At 43.7% G+C, this 22,563-nt stretch overlaps 1 protein-coding gene across 1 annotated transcript in view; it reads left to right on the plus strand.

The window, feature by feature from the left end:
• The first annotated feature begins 13,109 nt into the window (after positions 1-13,109).
• The window catches only part of NFX1 (nuclear transcription factor, X-box binding 1), a 107,122-nt gene continuing 97,668 nt past the window's right edge, over positions 13,110-22,563 (plus strand). The window contains exons 1-2 of the mRNA XM_088476297.1: positions 13,110-13,342; positions 15,964-17,037. Coding sequence (XP_088332423.1) covers positions 13,117-13,342; positions 15,964-17,037 — 1,300 coding nt within the window. The 5' untranslated portion in view covers positions 13,110-13,116. The remainder of the gene's footprint in view (positions 13,343-15,963; positions 17,038-22,563) is intronic.

Consider the following 22,563-nt stretch of genomic DNA (forward strand, 5'->3'; position numbering starts at 1 on the left):
TGCCTATTGGCCAAGGGGTGCATCGGTCACTTCAATGATGATGACTCAGCAGGAGGAATGGGATTATAGCTGGGTCAGTACGCTCATCCAAACAGTGAGTCAGCAGCACAGCACATGAACAGCAGTGGCGCGGCACCACCAAACACCACCTGACCATTGCCCAGGGCTATATAAGCCAGCCCCGCTTTTACCGCCAGGTGTGGCACTGGCAGACAGCGCAGTGATGGAGCCTCAGCCCGAGCCTGGCGGGTGGTTTAGGTATTATCCCGGTCCCCGGATCTGCACTCAAGGCCTGATTTAGAGATGTACGCTAATGTAAAAGCAACTACAAACTCTCACGGATTGCAGTTGCTAAAATATGCTAATGCCTTCCCAAGCACAGCCGAGCATAGGGACGCCCACTGCTGGCATTTCATATCCGTCTGATTATGTACAACAGCGTAAACACTGTAACATCAACCTACATCGGGCAGCCATGCTGCATATGTTACATGTCTGACAAGCCGCAAACACAGCAGCTCTCCTGCAACACAGCAGCTCTCCTGCAACACAGAAAGCTCTCATGCTGCACAGTAGAGAGCAATATCTAATTTATGCATGCCCATGAAACAGCATTTAAATGGTCAGATATGCCTGCCTAGTGTGACATCAGGACATCTTGAGCAGGACGTCATTACATGGGGCCGCCAGCACTAGTTAGTTCAGCACTGACCGATTAGCTGTCGAGACTGCAGGGTACCAGTCTGGAGCATCCAAAAGACTTTTCCATTCGGCATTGCAGCATCGATCCTGGCTGCAAGTTGCCATTCCAGGCATCCTGCTAGTCAGATGCAAGAGCCCTGTGTGATGGCACATGTCGCTCACCCCTAGTTATGGCTCTTTTTGCTGTCTGTATCACTCTCAGGTATATTTACTAAAGTGCAGGTTTTAAGAAGTGGAGATGTCGCCCACAGCAACCATTAAGATTCTAGTTAACATTTAACTACCACCTTCTAGATGATAATACCTAGAATTTGATGGGGTGCTATAGGCAACATCTCCACTTCTAAAAACTCTCACTTTAGTAAATATACCCCTAGCTATTATCATCTAGAAGGTGCTAGATAAATGTTAAGTAGAAACTGATTGGTTGCTATAGGCAACATCTCCACTTCTAAAAACCTGCACTGTAGTAAATATACCGCCTAGTGTCTCATAGTCTGTATGCAAATTCTAATTTAATTCTGTTATTTGCACTTTGAAATCGCAATATAGCATGCATACAATTAGCAGGGGGTGACACCCCATCACCCCCTGCTAATTGTATGCATGCATGCTATATTGTGATTTCAAAGGGGAAGGGTAGGAGTTGGACTAAGTGAAAGAGGAGCATCATGGTTAAGTGATACATACAGGACTAAAAGAATGGTTGGTTAAAAAATTTTATTATGTGGCACCATGAAAAGCTTGAAAATAATACAAGTTGCAAATCTGTCCTTATAAAACATGCAGGGACTCATGTCCATATCAACAGCATGCAACATTTTGGCTCTGAGGGCCTGATTTAGATCCGCACGCAATGCCGATATTTACACAGTGTGAGCGATTGTTAGCCATTGCGCATGTGTGAAAGCCGCACTGTTCACGCACAGCGATTATTTTGCAATCACTCAAACACAAGATTCACTCACAAAGTGAGTGACAGGTAGTCAGCGTTTGAGGGAGGTAACGGGGCAGTGGTTAGAGAAATGCAGGCATCAGGGCTGTAACTAGGGTGGTGAGGTTGGTACACCCACACAGAATGCACATGCCCTGTGGGTGGAACCGGCCGTCTCCTCCCGCGTTCACGGCCGCTACCTGTCTTCTACCGCCTGCTACAATATATAATAGTAGCGATGTGCCCAGCTCCTTATTTGCCAGACGTGCTGCTAATAATACACATTACAGTGTGCCGGGCAGCGCTGCAGCTTCCTGCCCCTGTGGTCCGCCCCTTCTCTAACTCCTCAGGGGCCTGGGGTTGGGGAGATTTATACTATGTGGCATATGTGTATGGAGCATTACTACTGTGAGTTTTGTGTAAGGAGCATTACTACTGTCGGCCTAATGTGTAAGGGGCATTACTATTGTAAAGCCGCGTATCCACTTGCAGATATAAATGAGCAATTGAACGATTACGACATCGCTCATTAATCGTGCAGAAATTGTGCAGTTTAATGTCAGAAATGACCAGCGATGCGCACTCCCGCTGGTCATTTTCGTCATCCATTATCACCTGAACATGAGGGTCAATCTGCCGACAACGGCAGATTGGCCATGTTCAGGGATGAGGGAGGGTGCCTGCACTGAACGACATATCGTTCAGTGTAGGCACTACAGGGGATGAGGAAAGACTGTACAATTACGATGTTGTAATCGTACTGTCGTTCCACTATCTGCAAGTGGATACGTGGCTTTACACCCCGCAAACTATTAAGAACTGGTGTGGTGTGATGAGGCTTTATCTTACCATATTCTAGATCCTTTGATATGTCTCAGAGTGTGAAGAAAGTAGATTCTGAATACGAGATGTCAATGGGATGATGCCAAATAATAGTCAGAATTTTATTGAAAGACACCCTCTACAAAGAGTTTTCAACAACATACAACAGTAAAGTACAGTTGCTACTTTAAAGCTATTAACACACTTTCAACAAATGAAAGATTTTATTTCACAGGATCACCGGAACAGTGGTAATTCTTTGATAACTTAGAATAAATTGGTTAGATGCATTAACACTCAGATAGTAACGTAAATTTAGCAGATCATTCACAGTGGGATTAATTATATCTAACAGGAATTCAAATTCCTCATAGTCAAGAAGAACCGTAACATTTCACAACAACATTTAAAACATGAGTGATATACTGAGCTCACTCTTATTAACCTCACAAAGTCCTGACTGCATGCATATACATTAGAGCACAGGTTCTCAAACTCGGTCCTCAGGACCCCAAACAGTGCATGTTTTACATGTCTCCTCAGTGAGTAAAGGTGCATACACACACAATTTTTTGAACGATTATCGTTAAACGATATCGTTTAACGATAATCGTTTGTAAAAATCATTCACTTTCTGAGTTAAACGATGAACGATTATCGTTCATGCGCGTTCATGTTTGTAGTTTGTAATTTGAAGTTCAGTCAGACTTGTCAACTGAACGATTTTCAGTAAGTTAATATGCAAAAATCGTTTATAGTTCTAAAAAATCGTTCATTACATTTAGTAAATGAACAACTTTAGTAAACGATTTTAGTAAATTTTTTTAAGGGAAAAAATCGTTTACTAAAATCGTTCATTAACTAAATCGTTGTGTGTGTATGCAGCTTTATGAATACACCTGTGCTTCAGCTGCGTGACCTGAAAAACGTGACCTGTGTGGGGTCCTGAGGACCGAGTTTGAGAAACTCTGCAGTAGAGGGTAGTTTTAGTTTTGCCAGCTGGATCTCTACAGGTCTACAGGTGGTGCACTTGCTGGAATTATATCCTGATTTTAAGTCAGTTAATCTTGAATTATAACAATTTTCAGTTACACAGGATAATATTTTAAATTGTTAGCTTCTTCTTCTATTAAACTTTGCTACCTCTGTATAACAAATTCTGCAACTATTTGTTCATTTAGTTATAAAACTGTATACTTTAGGTAAAATAGTGAAACTAGCAACAAAATTACTCTTACAGGGGTATTCAATATGGGAGCGCAAAGTCTGTGCTGGACTTTTCGCTCCACATCGGAGATTTCCTGGGATAAAGTATCGGGCGCGCGCCCGCTTTATCCCCGTATTCAATATAAAACCTACGAAAACGGGAACCTGCGAAGTGGGATCTGCAAAAAAAAAAATGAAATTTATCAGGAATAAATTGTAGGACCCCCCTAAAACTGTAAAAACATGGGGGATCACTATGGGTAGCCCTGTTTTAGCCTGCAAATGAAAGTCGGGGATTTAAATAGCCACAGCAGGTGTTTTTTTCCCGACATTGAAGAAGTGATGCAGAAGAGCGCTTAGGTTATTTTTTCGTTTTTTTAAGTGGTCCCATCAAATTTGGGGTACATGAAAATGGGTACTAGCATATTTTTATGTCCCTAAAGTAAGTTTTTAGAAATTCTGCAGCTATGCACCTGCCGCTAATAATCTATTCTAGAAAACACCTGACGCATACTTACAGAATAGCCCTGAACCTATTTCCCTATTTTCAAACACTTTTTCCTTTTTTTCACCCCAATTTTTAAATTAATTTTTTGGGGTGTCCCTATTTTTTTTTTAAACTTTTTTTGACACAGTTATTTTTAAAATGTCATTCCCAGGGGTGCAGGCTATTTTTTGCACTTTTTTTCGCCACCTATTCAGTGGTGAAAAGTTATCCCCGTTTCTTTTCAAAGACTTTTCGAACCTGAAAAGTCTTTGAAATTGAATACGGTGTAAAACCAAAACCTGCGAAAATGACGTCATCGGTGCGAAAACATTGCAAAAACGGAGTTTTCGCTCCATATTGAATTCCCCTGTTAAACTGTTACTCCAGGGTTCAAAAGTGTATGTAGCTGTGGTGGTTTTTCCTTTCTCCCTCGCAACTATGGGGTTACAGCTGCACGGTTAATATATCTTATTCTAAGGCATACGAAGAACCCGGCTTCTCTCCTGAAGATAATTTGCTGTTAGCTCAGTATAAGATAAGATGACTAGTCTCTGTAACTAGCAGCAGCTATTTTGTAATTATCTGTATGTAGATAGCATTAATCCTGTGCTGTCTAATAAGGTAATTACTTTTCCCCAGAGTACTGTACGGAGTATGTATGTCTCGGTCGAGGATTCGTGGAGATACTCCTCCTGCTTACCAGTCTCCTGTAGTGTTGCTCACTGGGAACCACCCCCCGGTCTCCGGGTCTGTTTGGGTACACTGGATAGTGTTCGGGGCGTTGTCCAATTGTAGCCACCTCGATCCGCCTCTCGACTTCCGTAACAAAAGACCGGCAGTCTGGGTCACTCCTCCAGAGATCTCCGATCACTGTCCCAATTATTAGCGTTACTCTGCGTCCCGGTCACAATCAGCGGTTACTGGACACCGGTAAGTAACGCTGCGCAGCCCCTCTCTGCCTGACAGCCTCCTCAGGACCCCCTGTAACTGCCTTAACTGTCCACCTCAGCCACCTGCTGCTGGTTTCAGACGGTTCTATGTCATGTGACCTGGTGCTGACTCACCCTTGCTTTATAGATACATAAATTAATATATATACTGTAGATATATCTCACATAGGACCCAACATCGGTAGGCACACTTAGGGTCTGGGGTACCACACTACTGTGTGGTCATAATGTGTAAAGGGCATTAACTACTGTGTGGCTTAATATGTAAGGGGCATTACTACTGTGTGGTTATACTGTATAATGGGTATTACTCATACTTGTCTACACTCCCAGAAGTTGCGGGGTAGCCCCACGCACCCCCAAAAGTGTAGGCAGATCTCCAGCATCCCGCCCACCTCCCAGTGAAGTCGGCAGGATGGGGAGATTTTCCTAAGAATTCATAGATGAGGGGGCGGGGCTAAAAAGTTGTGAATTTCGTAAATGTAGTGATTCTCATGGAACCAAGAATCGCAGTCTTTTCCTTTGGTGGTGCGGGGCCTAATGATGTCTACAGTCCGGCCCTGGCCCCCGAAGATGTTTGCAGAATCTCCTCTCCGGGCTGCTCCCAGGGAGGAGTTCTGCGAAGTCGGCAAGTATGGCGTTACTACTGTGTGGCGTAATCTGTAAGGGGCATTACTACTATGTTGTAATACTGTGTAATGGACATTACTACTGTGTGACGTAATCTGTAAGGGGCATTACTAATGTGTGGTCACGATGTGTAAGGGGCATTACTATTGTGAGCATAATGTGTAATTGGCATTACTATTGTGTGGCGTACATATTAAGAGGCACTACTACTGTGTGGTCATAATGTGGTCATAACGTGTATAAGGGACACACATATGTAGTGTAATGTGAATAAGGGACACTACTGTGTCTCGTAATGTGAATTGGGGTACTACAGTGTGGTCACTCCCTTTCCCTACGAGATCACGCACTTTTTTTGGACGCGCGCCTGAGATTAGATCGTAGCTGCGATGGCATTTGAGTGTGTATCAGGCCCTAAGACTTTAACCCATAAATGTTGAAACCAAAATGTCCACGTGCTAATCTGCTCGCTTAGCTATACTCATTCAAACAGGATCTAGAGACAAAGGGTCCCATTTATCACTAATTGGATTTGCAATGCGATCTGGGCGTGATAATAGCACTCAAAATTGCATTGCAGGATGTGATTCTAGTGCTTAGATGTACTGAATAACATACACATGAACCAGGACTCCTGTGCATGCGTGGTCTATTGACTATGCATGTGCGACAGCCATTGCTAGGGGAACCCTCTCCCGGTAAGTTTTCCTAAGTGTAGCCCATAGGCTACATCAGCACTGCTCCATCTTCAGATGAAGTTAGCTGAAAGGCACCAACATTTGTAAATTTCTACAGCATCGCATCCCCCAGAGAAATCTATGAGGGTTGTGGCTGCTGTTGGAAGTGGAGGGAATACGGCAGATGTCCTACATTGAGGTGATTGTAAATATTTGTTGGTATCCCCTGAAAAAATGTGTATGCCACAAATACTGGATGATAAATAGGCCCTAAAGAGAGAATGGTATTGGAAGCTGTCTTCACTGATTGTGCAGTGACAACACACCATGAAGTTATCACATATTCTATGTGTTTTTGCTCAACAACAGATAATTTTTCGGGCGCAAAAAAATGGGCTCTAATTAAATTTCCTGAAGGCAAAAAATGCGAAAAAGTCCAGTTTTTTGCACCTGAAAAATTATCGAGGCTAATTAAATTCTCCCTCTATGTATTTATGTATCCTAAGCACTGGGTTTTTTGCTGTTGGAATTGGAATGGGAGGGAGGGATAAAGTCCAGCAATAATGTATGTATAACACTAAAGCTGCATACACATGTAACGATTTTATTAACCAACGATTTTCGTTCAGATTTTCCCTTGAAAAAGTGAACGAAAATAGTTTGCAAAAATCGTTGGTCACTAAATTAATGAACGATTTTGTGAATGATTTTCATGAACGATGAACGATTTTTTAATCATGCATACAGTGAATGGACATCGTTCATTCTGTACAACATGGACGATTTTCTGAACGAAACTCGTTATGTTGGACAGTCAGAATGGACGATGAACTACAAACTACAAACAGGAGCGCACTTGAACGATTATCGTTCATCGTTCACCCCCCAAAAATTTACGTTTTTTAAATGATTTAACAATAGCGACGTCGTTAGTTACTTAAAGTTAAATCTTTCAAAAAATCGTTACGTGTGTACGCACCTTTAGACAGCAGCTAGGATTTTGTTTTAAATAGAATGTGTGTTGACTGCTTAGTTCTAAAAAATGTTGCAGATATTTCTATATCTTGTTTTAATATATTTCCTACAACACTGTGATGACTAAACTGTTTAGTTACATTTGCAGGAAATAACTGACTGGGCCTGATTCAGGGATGTACACTAATGCATATGAAAATATGCAAATGTCGCAGCTCTTATGATTTGTATTAAGACGCCCACTGGCAGCTTCGTAAATCCAAGCAACTATGTACAGAAGTAGCAACGGTCGCAGATCAGTCGATAATCGGCCCTCTGAATAACCCTACGGTTGTGCAGAATGGCTGCAGGAATTGAGGCGCAGGAGGCATTTTGACTACCTATGGGAACACAGTTGCAGGCAGAAGCTCATTCTGAAACGGTTGCAAAATGCCTGCGTGAGTCGCCACCTCCCTGTTGCCGCTCACAAACCGTTCTTGCCTGTAAATCACTTTGCCAATAAATTCTCACTGCAAGCGACATTGGTAATGATACTTGCATTTGCAGTGCTTTTCAGAGGCATGCGCAGACCACTGATAATCGCTTAACAGTGTAAACATCGGCACTGCATCCATGTCTGAATCAGGCCCTTCGTATGAAACTGTACTTTGTATGTATACAGTATATTCTCTAGGAGTCAACTCACGGTAATTCTCACGGTTAAATGCGTTAAATACCTCCCTCCAAGGACAAGAAATTAAATTTTTTTCATCTACTGACAAGGTTGAAAGTTGGATCAAGAAGCTGTCCTTGTGGTACACTCGTGTGGAAAGTGGCAATTTTGAAGCATTTCCTTTGTTGGGTGATTTTTTTTTTATACACACATACATTATATATACACATACACATTTATATGTATGTGTGTGTGTGTGTGTGTGTATAGATAGATATGAACTACAGGTACAAGGGAAAGCTTGCGTCTGTGCTGGGACCTGTAGTTCACTGTGAAAAAAATAGAAATTGAAATAAATAATAGACATGCAAACTATTATTTTTTAAAGCAAAAAATGTATTCAAACCATGCAAAAGTAGGCAGGCTCTGTCCGCCTACTTCTGTGACATCACAAGTTGGAGAGAAGTTGGCTGGTCTGATGAAAAAGTTGGCTGGTTGTCTCGGTGTGTGGGGCACTGTTTTAGTTGGACAGACAAGTTGGACAGTTGGAGGCAGAGCCGTAATTAGGGGGTGTGTGAGTGGTGCAACCACCGCTCACCCACAGCTCCTGCAACTGGCTAGCAGGGTGCCAGTAATGGCACCCTGCTGCCTGAATCTCTGCAACAGTGCCGCCTGGAGAGTCCTTAAGACGCTCAAGATGGTCACAACGCTGCCTTTACAGCATCCCGGAGCATCCTGAGGTTGCTCTGGGCATTGCTGTAATCACCCGCTCCCGGCGCCAGGTGCAGGCCACGCCTCCTCCGCATTACATCATACAGAGGGGGCATGTCCTGCACCGGGCGCCAGGAGCGGTAGCTACTACACTGGTTGGAGGAAAGTTGGTCTGGTGTATGGCCAGCTTTATCCATTCTATATGACCATTTAGCATGAGGGAGGGTGTGGAGAGTAGATACGTAAGGGGTAGGGAATGGAGAGGGAAGTGCAAGCAGCAGCAGGAATCAAGTCATTACTATCTTTTTTTGCACACTGCACAAACAAAGGAAATCATACAGGGGCGGAATTCATTTTGTAAGATTTGACATTAAATTAGTCTTTTAAAGCATCTATTGTACTGTTTAAACCAAAAGGAATGATTAGGGACGAAAACCAGGAAATCTGAGATTTTGACCAGGAAAAACCAGGGAATTCCGATTCATAATAGTGATGATCTCGGAGTGGAAACTCTGTGTACAGGTGAATATAACTGGTGACATAGAGGACAAGAGTGGTAAAGGCAGAGGTCCCCAAACTCTTCCATTACAGTCCAGGTTTTAAGGATTGTTTCAGATGGTTAAATTGACTGAGGTACTACTTAAGTCACCGGAGTTCAAGCATGGATATCCTAAAACATTGACTGTAATGATGGTGTTTGGGAACCTTTGAGTTAAGGAATTTGTAAGTGGCATGAGTTTAAACTTGATTCATTATGGGACAGAGGACCTCATTCAGAGTCGGTCGTAGCGGCCGCACGGTCGTAAGGGAAAAGGGGCCGGATATGCAAATGATGCACTCGCAAGTTGCGTCCTTAAGATCGGATCGTTAGCTGGCACTACTTTGTTAATTATGCACTCCCATAAAAACGCCGTTCGCATAATTAGGCAGACCTGTGTTCGGATCTCCAGTCCCCCATTTTCAAGCACCTTCCCCTGTTACCACCCACAAACGCCTCATTCTGTCACTCAAACTACCGCCTTGGCTGTGTTCAAAGAGAGGAATATTTCTGATCGTAGCAGCTAGTTTGCGCACGCGCATTGCGAACTTTACGCATGAGCAGTTTAGCGAACATCGGTGGCGTACGACCGTGCGGCCGCAACGACCGACTCTGAATGAGGTCCAGGGAGTGGAGCAACTAGCAGAGTTAGAGGAACAAGAAAAGGATGGAGAGCCCAACTAGCCGGTGCCTCGCTATCGTGTTCCAACCAATAACTGGCTCGAGACTTGTATTTTGGGCAAAAAAATCAGTCACAGCTTTATTTTAAAATAACACAATTACAATAGAACAAGGGTAAGGAAAACAAAGTGGTTGGCAAGGCTCTCACATCTTCCACAGACCATGTTTTACCACCTAGGGCATGCTCGGCCCCACCTTGTAGGCATGCAATCATGCACCTTCCCGTTGAGACCAGCTACCATGCGCATACCACCCTGGTGCGCAGCCCGTATAACCCAAATGTTTTAAGCTGGAACCAGGTGTGCTATCCTGGGGAATATGCAAGATATTCTGAAATCTCCCACTTAGCATGCCTTGTGCACCACTTTTCCCCACCTTGTGTGGTCCCAGTAACCCGAGGACCGAAGACCCAAACTGCAACCTATACCACTTCGCTCCTTCCAGCGATTCCTGCAAAGCCTTTTTGAATATGACCAGACCTGTGTCAGACTTGTGCATTCCGTCACTTCTGTATAAACCTTTACACTTCACTGCTAAATCCTTGTACTGTATGGTGCTTCCACCGCTAGGAGCGAATATCTTACTAATGGCTGCATTGGCGCTTGAATACCAAAGACTCGCCCTGCTAGCTACTATTGCCAGACTCCCTCCAGCATCTCCTGAACAGACCATTAATAAAGTCTGCCACGAGCACTCTTCCGCCCTAGTATAGACTGTTACATTCGAGACTGATGTCAATATGCTGCATAATGCTGTCCTGTCTGTGAGAAAGAGGCAAGAGGGCTCTTCCTCCACCAGCTGCCTCTGCCTCCATGTTCCCCACCCATGTAACCAGCCCTGCTGCCTTTCACTGGATGACAGAGGTTCTAAAGTGCAAAGGGGGCCTGGATTAACCTACCCCCCCCCTAAATTTGCACCGTTGGCCTGCAGACCGTCTGGCACCTGCCTTCCTTTTTAGTCAGCTGAGGCCATTTTTGATGCCTTCGCCCCAGAACAAAATAAGACATGAAGTACAGTTGAGGGTAAATAGAAGAACAGAGGGTGGGAGTTTGGTATGGCAAAGAGGTTACATACAGGATCAGGATCGATAATGACACTCAGACAGAAATAGAAGACAGACAGTAGTTGACACAGACAAGGTCAGAACAGGAGAGGCAAGTGGAAGAGAGATACATTTTGATGTCATTGTATACAGCTGGTTCTGTAGGTTGGAGAAGTTGATGAGCAAGGCCATAACTAGGGATGTGGAAGCACAGAGCGCAGGGCTCAGTGGGTGGCACTGTTGCTGCAGCATGGTCCCTGCATCTGGCTAGGTGCCTGTAATGGCACCCTGTAGCCAGGATCGTTGCTGCAGTGCTGACCAGAGCATCCTGTAGACGCCCCAGACATGCCCACTGCAACCTAAACAGCCTCCTGTAGAGTCCCCAGGACACTTCGGGCATGTGCCGTAGTCCCGGCGCTGTCGGCTCCGTCCCTAGGCGGAATGTTATGACGTCATCTGGTTAGGGGGCATGGTTTGCACAGGGCACAGTACCGACTAGTTTCGGCACTACTATTGAGCTCACCATATCAAGATGTGTGGAGGGAGAAGAGAAGAGGGCCATGGATGGATCCATGTGGGACACTGATGAGAAGGGGAGTTTGAGGCAGAGAGGAAGCAGTTGGACAAGTAGAAGGTGAACCAGCAGAGTGCTGTCTTGTGGAGGCTGATGGAGTGGTGGATTTGCCGGGGGAGAGGGTTGTACACAGTGCAGAATGTCATTTTGAGGTCAAGGAGGATACAAATAAATTACCTTCAATTTGGCAGTGAAGAGGTCACCAGTTACCTTTGTGAGAGCAGTTGGAATGGAGAAAACAAAAGACTGACTGAAGTGGGTAGAGAGGCTGTTGTAAACAACCCGCTCACAGAGCTAGGACACATGGGGGAATTAAAGAGGTAGGAATGGTCCTGAAGTAAGGCAAGTACGATTTTAAGTATAGGAATGAGGGAGAGATCTATTATGCTTATAGCAACCAATTAGCTTCTACCTGCCATTTTATAGAATGTACTTTATAAGTATTAGTTATTGGTTGCTATGGGCAACTTCTCCACTTTTTTTTACAAGAAGCTTGACACATTCCCCCAAAAGATCCTATGGGTTCTATATAATAAGCATTGGAGAGATAAAGTGGATGGAGATAAAAGTACCAGTCAGCTCCTAACTATAACTTTACAGGCTGCTTGAAAAACGACAGTTAGGAGCTGATTGGTTGGTACTTTATCTTTCTCCAAGGCTTAGTACATACTACAAATCGGTATGTAATGCCAGCAGTCGGGATGCCTCCTGTCAAAATGCAGACAGCGGCATCCCAACAGGGGTTGGGTAAGTATACTTAAGCTGGCCACACACTAGACCAGCTTTCATCCAACCAGCCAACTAGTTGATTGGTTGGAATGAAAATTCTGCTAACGTATGGGAGTAACTGATGATCAGCAATTTGCTCCTAAATGCCAGAAAACAGATGAAGATGGACATTCAGACAGGTTTGTTAAATGTTTGATCAAAACAATTTGTTCAAACAAGTTTTTAGTCCTTTTTCCAGCGTTTGGGAGCAAATTGCTGATTGTCATTTGCTTTCATACCTTACCAGATTTTCATTCCAACCAATCAACTAGTTGGATGGTTTGATGTAAGTTGGTCTAGTCTAGTGTGTGGCCAGCTTTACCCTCCCCCTTCTCCCCCTAACCCTCCCCATTAGTGCCGAAACCTACCCTGCCTAACCCTAACCCCCCCCCAAACCTAACGCTAATCCCCCGCCAAAATTCTTGCCTGTACCAGGAAATCCATGCTCAGTCTCTTCTACAAAAGTAGCCCAGTTACTTGGGTGTCCCATGAGCAAATTACTTTAATGCCATTAAACTTAGGGTTGCTGCAATTTCCAAGTTGGAGAAAGGACCTCTGTGACGTATCCTTAAATTTAGCGGGTTGCACACATCATGACAGTGCACGCATATTACACTGGAAAATGTACAGTATGAAAGTATCGGATTAAATAAAGCGACATGAGATAAATCAGAACTGTACGGCGGGTGTTCTCCACCATTGACAAAATAAAGCTAATTGAAGAAAAAACACCATACCAGGAAGAGGGGGAGGGGGGGTGTCAGCGCATGCGCGCTGCGGCTGGAGTGGCGGTACGGGGACGGGCAGCAGCGGGTGACGTCAGCAGCAGCAGCAGCAGGCCGGGCAGCAGCAGCAGCACGGTGCTCAGTGTTGCGGAGCTGCTTCGCTCCTGCTCCCCCGGACCCCCCAGGGGGGCACAGCATCACGTGATCTTCAGCATTACTTCCCCCTCCCAGCAAGTCGTGGCCGGGATGGCGGAGGCGCAGCCATCAGGTAGGTACAGAATCCTCCTCCAGGGGGCTGCGTATCTCAGTGGCAGGGCTGCCTGTGTATACATTAGGGATCTGTAGTGAGTAGGGCAGTGTGCAGGTATTGCCACATAGTTGTGGGCACGCCAGCGATGGGTGAGCCTCCTGCCTTCGTATAATTATTTACCTGTAGTGTATTATACCCTAAACATATTTTATTTGTTGTATTCTATTGAGCTCTTCATAACCTGATCATTCAGCAGCACAAAGCAGCAACATCTACTCTCAGTGCTCTCCAGTGTCACTGTCAGCTGTAACATCATGACAATGCAAATCATGTCTCTCATGGTTGTCACTTTATACACACACACACACACACACGACTATTTTGTAGCATATTGGGGACTTTTATTATGCAAGGAACAGTGTGCTGAGATGTCAGTTTAATGTCAGACAGCTTGTGATGATTATTTAGTTATACAGCAATTACTCATTGCAATGAGCCAAGCTAAAGTCCCTGATTAGCTGCCGTAGTCATATGTAGGTGCCAGGAAACTATATTGTTTATGAGAACATTGGTATTTCTATGCTTCCCAATGTCTTTCACAGTACTGCTGTGAGGGGCTTCTCTGAATTATATTTTATTATCTCTAAGGCTAGGATGATGCTGTGTTATTTAGTGCAGTCTATTGAGGGGATTCTAGTCTTTTGTGCATCGGAGAGCGCATTTGTCAAACATGAGTCCTTTTTGTTATGGGAAATCGTGTTGTTCACTAAGTGGCTGAGTTGAATGTGCCCCTGTTTTCGGAGAGTATGTTACAGGGATGTAGAGTCATACATTTTTGGTCACATCTACACTTCCGACAGAAGAGATGTAGCCGGCCATTATCACATAGGCAAAGATCAGTGAAAGAGTGTTGACACAACTGCAGCTTATGCAGGATTTGATGCAGGCAAAATGATGCCAGTTTGAAAATGTGTGCGATTCTTTTGATGAACATATTTGCAGATGCAGAAAGTTACTGTGCAATCTACCCATATCATGAATGGAATGAATAGTTTAGACCAGAGTTTCCCAAATTCCACCATTACAGTCAAGGTTTTAAGGATATCCATGCTTGAGAATATGTGACTTAATTAATACCTCAGTTAATTCGATTGGGATGTAGTTCTGAGACCAGCGGCGGCAATGCCGCCGGTCTCAATACCGACAGGGGGAGCCCAACAAGTGGCTTAAGCAAGGCGTTGAAATACCGACGCCTATCTTAATCCTGTCACCGGAACACAGAAGGACGGCTGCCCGTACAAGTTAAGTCCGGGGCACCCTTAGTGTTAGCTGCTGGGGGGAGTGTTGCCTAGCGGGCTTAGTGTTAGGTTTGGGGGGGGGGGGTGTTAGGGTTAGGCACCACTGGGGGGGTTAGGGTTAGGAATGAAGGGGGGAGGGTTAAGTTTAGGCACTAATGGGAAGGGTGGGTTAGGGGGATAAGGGGGGAGGGTAAGTATACTTACCCGTCCCCTGTCGGGATACCAACCATCGGAATGCTGCTGTCGGTATTGTGACAGGAGGCATCCCGACAGCTGGCATTACATACCGATTCCAGTTTGATCTGGACTCAAGCATGGGTATCCTTAAATCTTGACTGTAATGGCGCAGTTCGGGAACCACTGGTTGAGACAGTATTCAGTATGGGGGGTTCATCCTCAATATAGTCCAGGTTCTCATGAAGTTGTTGGGGTGTTATGCAGAGTAATTGTGCGTTACAATAAATTGACCTATTTTATTGATAGTGTACATTAATGAAAGTGGAACTATGTTTTTCCAAGCAAGAAGCCCTTTGGCAAATAGTCACATTTAAATTATACTCTATTGGTTTTGTGTATGACTTGCCATATGTGGGATGGTCTGTACAGAAGGGCGTAAAGTGGGGTTTTATCTAGTTTCCATGTTGCAGCTGAAAGTCTTCTTTCAGAGTTTATAGTATACTACTTTGCCATAAGTTTCTTTATTTCCCCTTTATTTTTTGCCAGAGATCTCTTGTCAGTCATACTGATTGATACTAATCCTCACAGACAAGCATATGTTTGACTGTCTCCTCATGGTAAGGGATATGGTTTACATTACTGGAAAGGGTATGATGTCACTGGACATGGGGCCTGGGCAGGTCAGAACAGAACACCACAAGAAAATGAGGCAGTAGACATGGAGTTTGCTTGCAGACCTCACAGAAGGAAAGCCTAAATCTTATTGTAGAATATATGTTCCCTTGTGATAAGCAAATGCAAGCAAAGACTATTGGAGATACTCTAGAACCTTTAAATTCTATGCCTATGACTGCAAATGAAAATGTCACATAAGTTTTAATTACTGTTATTTACATACCTAAAATTGTGTGTTTACATAATACTTTTAAGCTCTATGTTCATGCATAATATAATAAGTTTTTAAATCTTAATTAAATACACAGCAGTAGTATACAAGTCTACAATACTCAGCATGGCTCTGTGAAGAACATTTTGCATTTCTGATTTGGGTTTGAAAATGAACAGACATATGGGCAGAGTCATGTTCCTCTCCTAATGCTTTATTTATTAAAGCTAATAACTGATTAATTTAAACTTTTTTTTTTTTTTTTTCAACTTCTTTAGGGCCAACAAAATACAACCCTGAAGCAGCTGACTTTATCCCCAGAGAGCACCTAAGTCATCACTCTAGCTGGAGGAACCATGGAAGAGCTGAAAGTAATAGAAATTGGAGCAGAAGTAGTAACTTACCCAATTCTCAACAATATCAAGCACCTAGAGAGAGTAACCCTGACAGTCCATCACAGAAAATGCACACCTACAACACCTCTCCTATAAATAACAATGGAAGAGGCCAACAAGGATCCCCAGAGACCACAAGAAAACCTGTGAAGAGCCACAGTTTCCAGAATCAAAGATGGCATCGATCTAGAAGTGAAAGGTCACACACTAGGAACCACCCAAGGCAGCCTCTCTCTGACACAACAGCGAGACCATCTTTTGTTGGAACCACGCCACTTGGTGACTGGCGTGTAAGAACAAGAGATCCCACTGATTTATGCTCATCAGAAAGTGAGAAGGAGCTTGGCAGTGCCGACAGCCGAGGTGCCAAGCCGAAGAGACTAACACATGTGTCAGGGGGATCATTGAGGGGACCTCGTGACAGAACAAAACATTCATATGAACGAGAGAAGCGGGTAGCTCCCAAGCAAAAAACTGATGAGATGTTTGAAAATATTCCACCTCCAGACATTGTGAAAACAGGGACACCTAAAGAGGACCATTTTAAATCTAGACCTGATCACTATGATGGCGTTGAACGCAGTGAAGAGAAGCACAGACATTCATGTCTTGGTAACAGGCCTTCACGAGAACCTTTAGATTGGAAAAAGCCTCAGGATGATGTTCAGCAAAGTAAGCCGAATGGAGCCCAAGGTAGTAAGTCTTTAAGGCATGACAAAAGCCAACCAGCAACTTTTACATCAAAAGAGAAGAAAACAGAGAGAAAAAAAGAACCTCCCATATCTAACACCTATCAAGAGCCAAAATTCCACAGTCACCACTGGGCAACTGATGGTGATAAACATGCAGGAAGGAAACATCCACCTCAAGATCGTGCTTCTAAACCATCTATGCAGCCAGGACTTAGCAGATCGTGGAAGAAACATAACCTACCAAAGAACAAGGAAACTCATACAGGTAAGCTGTCCATAAGGTATTTCGGAAGAGAGGGTTCATGTATTTTTACATGACAAGTAAACTGTTTAAGTTTCAGGTAATTTTTTTTTTTTTTTTTTAAGTTCACATTTTACACCATAAGGTTGCGTTATACTTTAGGTTTATTTTAAAGAAAAAAGTAGGGGCCATATCATTGTACACAACCTACACTCGCACAGATCTGTTAACATATGCCGCATTGGGAGGAGTTTTATTTGTGACCACAAACAACATCAGAGGTCACGACGGCCTTGAAGGTGCCGCCTATACGAAAAACGCTGATTAGCTTGTGCACAGCAAGCAGCTTGGAAACTACTGTAAGTAATACATTTTTTGACACAGTTACTGTCATCTGGAACTATTAGTAACAGTTATTATTATCTGCAACACTGTATACCCAATCAGCGCGACTGTTCAATGTGGCTGGTTTTTAAAGACATGCTGGAGAGAATGATATATTGTTTCAAATTGGATGTTATCCAGCTAAAATTATCCAAATCTTTGGATTTTTTTACGAGCATTGATTTATCCCCCCACCCCAACTTTTTTTAATTTTCACTTATTATTTTTTTATAAAATGTTTTATTAAGCATCGATATCCAAAGGGTTTTTAACCTTGTACTCTGTCCATTGTTTAAATGGTAATATTGTGATCTATTGTTGTTGTAATCTACTAATGTTGTGATGTCATATTTATAGGAAATTTCCATCATATTTACAATTGAAATGATATTCTTATACAATTAAACACGTGTTATATGTGAACCAGGCTTTTACTAAGTAATTTATCCGAATACCACCTATTTGATTAGCACAATTATTTGGTTATGTTTTGTTTCTGAACTTCAGGAGTGAGGGTTGAACAGATACTCCTCTGTAACTGCTGCAGTCCTAATTTGGATTTCGGACCATCAGATAAATGTATAATACTCATTAGCGCCATCAGATCCTTTCCATTGTTTGGTATATGTGGCACCATACCTAGCACAGTGGCCAGTAATAATAATATAGACGTTAATGGGATCATTTCGCAGTTATTTGTCGTGTGAGTGTGTGGTAAACCTCTTCCATATCAATAGGCCTCAGTTTAAGCTGTTAGTCATCCACAGCATTTAATTCATTTGTTTTAAATAAGCTTTTACTTAATAAACACAATTTCATGATCCTCATTAATGATAGTCCTAATTATTGTTAGTATATTCATTTAAAGACCGTGTTATGTTATTCGTGTGTGTGTGTGTGTGTGTATATATATATATATATATATATATATATATATATATATATATATATATATATATATATATATATATATACTGTGTTCATTCTAGCACCCTGCACCTGTCACAACCTGTGCAGTTCCTCTTTCCTGCCTGGGTTGTCGATCTCTGCTCTGGTGCATGTAGCACACTCTAGTCTGTATCTCAGCAGTTTGTTGCATCAGCTGAGTGTGCTAAAAGCGCCAGAGCAGAGAGCGACACCCCATGCTGGGAAGAGGAACTGCACGTATTGTGTCTGGCTAATAATAATATTTAGATATACATGTTGAGTCTCCGATATCCAAAATGCTTGGGACCAGGAGTATTTTGGATAACGGAATATTTGCATATCCATAATGAAATATCTTGGGAATGGAACCCAAATATTCACACAGTATGCATTTATGTGTTATATACACCTTATGCACAAAGCCTGCAGGTAATTTTATACAATATTTTAAATAATTTTGTGGCTCAAACAAAGTTTGTGTACATTGAACCATCAAAAATCAAAGGTTTCACTATCTCAGTCATGCCAAAATTATTCCATATTTCGGAATATTTGGATATGGGAAACTCAACCTGTAATGTAAATGCACAGTACTGTGCTTATAATAAATACCTTACCACACATTTAGATATCTAGCCATAATTAACTTAACCTCTTTCCTGAGACGACCTGGCAGTATTAATCCTTCCACAATACAGTAACTTTTAGGCATTATCTAGTAATAAAGACTTAATATTGCATTGTTGGAAGCATGGCTAGGCCATATAGTCCCTAAAATCAGACTGAGCAGGCAAAAGATGGCAGGCACCATTCGTTGCCTGCATTACATACTGTAACTATGTTAACGTGTGCATAAAATGGGGTGAAACATATGCTAAGACAAGGAAAAACTTCTAGCAGCGCGTTCCTGTACTGTTTTTTTGTTAAGATCTTTGTCCTATGGTGTAAAATGACACTGTTCCATCAGTGATGTTTAAATATGCACCTTTGTTTATTTAAAGGACAATTCAAGTCTAGAAATGTCAAAATTCAAATACGCCCAAAATATTAATATACATTTACATGTAAGTTTCATAAGTGATATTTTGTGCCATCCCCTGGGTGTGCACCTGACAAAATTCCTGGTCTTAACATTTTAACATTATGCTATGTTGTTTAGAATTCTTGAATATTTTTAATAGTATTATTTGAAATCTGGCAGAGATTATAGTGGTTTGGCGGGGTATACAATCGGGAAGCCGGCTGCCGGCTTCCCGACTGCTTTATCCTGGTGTGGGATAAATGACCAGCATCTATATCTAGACGCCTGTCATTTCCCCGACACCGGCGCCCGGCATCCCGATCGAAGGGATGTCGGGCGCCGCGAGCGGACAGCCGCACGGGGGAGGGTAAGGTTTAGGGTTAGGCAACCCCCCGGGGGACTTGGGGTCAGGCAGCGGGGAAGGGGGGGTTAGGGTTAGGCACCCCTAAGGAGGGTTAGGTTAGATTATACCCCTTTTACACCAAAATCCCGGGTCCGACCCTGGAATTTGAACACTGGTCAATCCCGGGTTGAACTCTGCTTCAGACCCCGTTTACACTGCAACTCGACCCGGGTTTGCCCCGTTTACACTGAACCCTGGTAATCCCTGCTTTTCTCTATAGAAGTCATTAAAAATGGTCTGCTTTAAGGTCTGACAAAGATGGTCACAAAAGGCAGCAAAAGAGAGGGGTGGGGACTGTTTCCAGCATTGCTACAGGTTGCTGTTCTGGCTGTGGCAGGCTGTGTATCAGCCTGCATTTGTGGCTGCTGGTCTGGCTGTGGTGCAGGCTGCAGTTCTGGCTATGGCAGGCTGTGTATCAGCCTGCATTTGTGGCTGCTGGTCTGGCTGTGGTGCAGGCTGCAGTTCTGGCTATGGCAGGCTTTGTGCCTGTCTGCTTTTGTGGCTGCTGGTCAGGCTGCTGTGGTGCAGGAGGTTAGGCAGGCAAGCGTTGGCTTCATGTGAGTCTCTCTATGCAGGGCACTGACAAATTACATCATCTGCCAGTGCCCCAGAAGCTCCAATCAGCATCATTCAGAGCTAGCCGGGTCAAATAAGCAGGGTAGCACCCGTTTACACTGCCTCATGACCCGGGAACAACCCGTTTTCAACCCTGCTCTCGACCCGAGTAAGATTGCCAGGTAAATCGACCCGGGTTATTTTTTTGGGAGCAGTTCACCCAGAGCCTCAATCCAGATCGACCTGGCAATAACCCGGGTTATTTGTTTGGTGTAAAAGGGGTATTGGTAGATACTTAACTTACCACGATCAGGATTTCCAGCGCTGTCGGGCTTCCGCTGCCGGGCTCTGCTGTTTTGTCGGGCTGCCGCTGCCGGGAATCGAACTCCCGGCCATGCGGTAGCCGGGATATCATACCAATTCAGTTTGGCAGTTACTGGATATATGGTCAGATGCATTGTCTGACTGAATTGGGCATTTTAGCAGTCTTTTTGGGACAATATTTGCACTTTTTTGCCTTTAATATTGTCTTAAATGCCAAATTGCCTTAAGTTGAATTATGTGCGGACAGAGGGCCTGATTCAGACCCGCTCGCAAGCGGGTCGATGGTCCCCCACTGCGCATGTGCACGCCGGAGCTGGCTCCGGCGTGCGCGAGACCCGGAGCGAGATAAATTCTCTCGCTCCGGGACTCACTACAAAAGTGGCGGCTGTTGATGTTGATCGACAGCACGCCTCCGTTTGTGTAGCCACCCCCCCCCCCTGCCCACAAGTTAAAAAAAAATCCTCTAGAAAAGAAAAAAATGCCACCCTGATTCAGAGCGAGCGTTCTGAAAGAGCATCCGGCTCTGAATCAGGGCCAGAGTGTAACCACAACAACCAGGGTTTGGAAATGTGTAAAAAAATATTCTTTTACTTTCCTTCTAATGATGCCAGAGCTTCTGGCTATCACTATATATTATACGGAGGAGCAAGTAGTAATTAGGGCTACATAGTACCCATCTCTGGTTACAGCTGCTGATTACTTGACCATATTGCTCTGCCCTTTGATTGCAGTTTTTGAAGTAACAATTTTAATAGCACAAGCTGGTTAGAAGACATACAAGTAGGGCTATTGTGTAAGTATAAAAGCAAGTTGCTATGGGAAACTAGTAGTAGAACAGTCCTAGAGCGGTTTTATCTTATTCAGGAGATGAACAATGGTGAAACTTTTAATTGAAAACACTCCTTATTGTGTTACAATTTCACGGTCAAAACCCATCAGCACTGGAAGAGGCTGTTACTTACTAATCATCTCATGTGATTGATATACAAATGAACTTGAGCAGAGGAGGTTTGCATGCTTCTATTCTTTGTCACTGATGTTTATTGGGGCTGTGTTTTATACACCCTTCACCTCATATTTTAAAATGACATGGCATCTTAATCTAATTGTTTATTAGTTTAATTTAGCAAGCAGTGTTCATAAAATAAAGTTTCACCTTTTCGCTTCTCCCATTTACAGTGTAAATGAGCCCAATCGTAGTAACCAGTTTACAATATTGGCACGGCTCTATTTAAGATGGGACCTGTAGAATGGGATGTAGCTAATAGACCGGCGGTCTAAATCCCGACACTACCTGCCCGACACGGGACTTAAGATATGTGTGGAAATACAGACGCCTATCTTAATCCCGATGCCGGAAGACCGACCCCCGACTTCCCGATCGTCGTGTGCCGGGTAAGTATAACACTTAGCCTGGGTATGGGGGGGGATAGGTTTAGGACCCCTGCGGGGACTTAAGGTTACGCACTCCCCCCGGGGAAGGTTAGGCTAGGGGAAGGGGGAGTTAGGGGTTAGGCAACACCAGGGGGAGGTTAGGACTAGGCAACCCCTTGGGAGGTTTAGGGTATGGGGGGGGGGGTTAGGTTTAGGCACCCCTGGGGGGAGGTTAGGGTTAGGCACCCCTAAGGGAGGGTTAGGGGGGTACGGGCACCCTAATTGAGGGCAGAGTTAGGATACTTAGCACTGGCCGTCGGGATTTGAACCGGCGGCTGTTGAGCCGTCTGTATTTCAATCCCATTCCCTGTAGAATACTGGGGAGTGTTGTCATAGTCTGTGTCTCTTGAACTTCCCACTCATGGAAATGGATGGGGAAGTATGGAGACTTAGGAGTTTATATAATAAGGGTCAGATTTTAAAACCCGGCTCTTCCGAACGTGTTTATGCCCATTGCTTTTACTAGCTGTTCTTTGCTGGTAAAATCATTGCCCTTTCAAAT

Source organism: Taudactylus pleione, unplaced genomic scaffold (assembly GCF_031769625.1).
Source record: "Taudactylus pleione unplaced genomic scaffold, aTauple2 ptg000186l, whole genome shotgun sequence".
Taxonomy (NCBI): domain Eukaryota; kingdom Metazoa; phylum Chordata; class Amphibia; order Anura; family Myobatrachidae; genus Taudactylus; species Taudactylus pleione.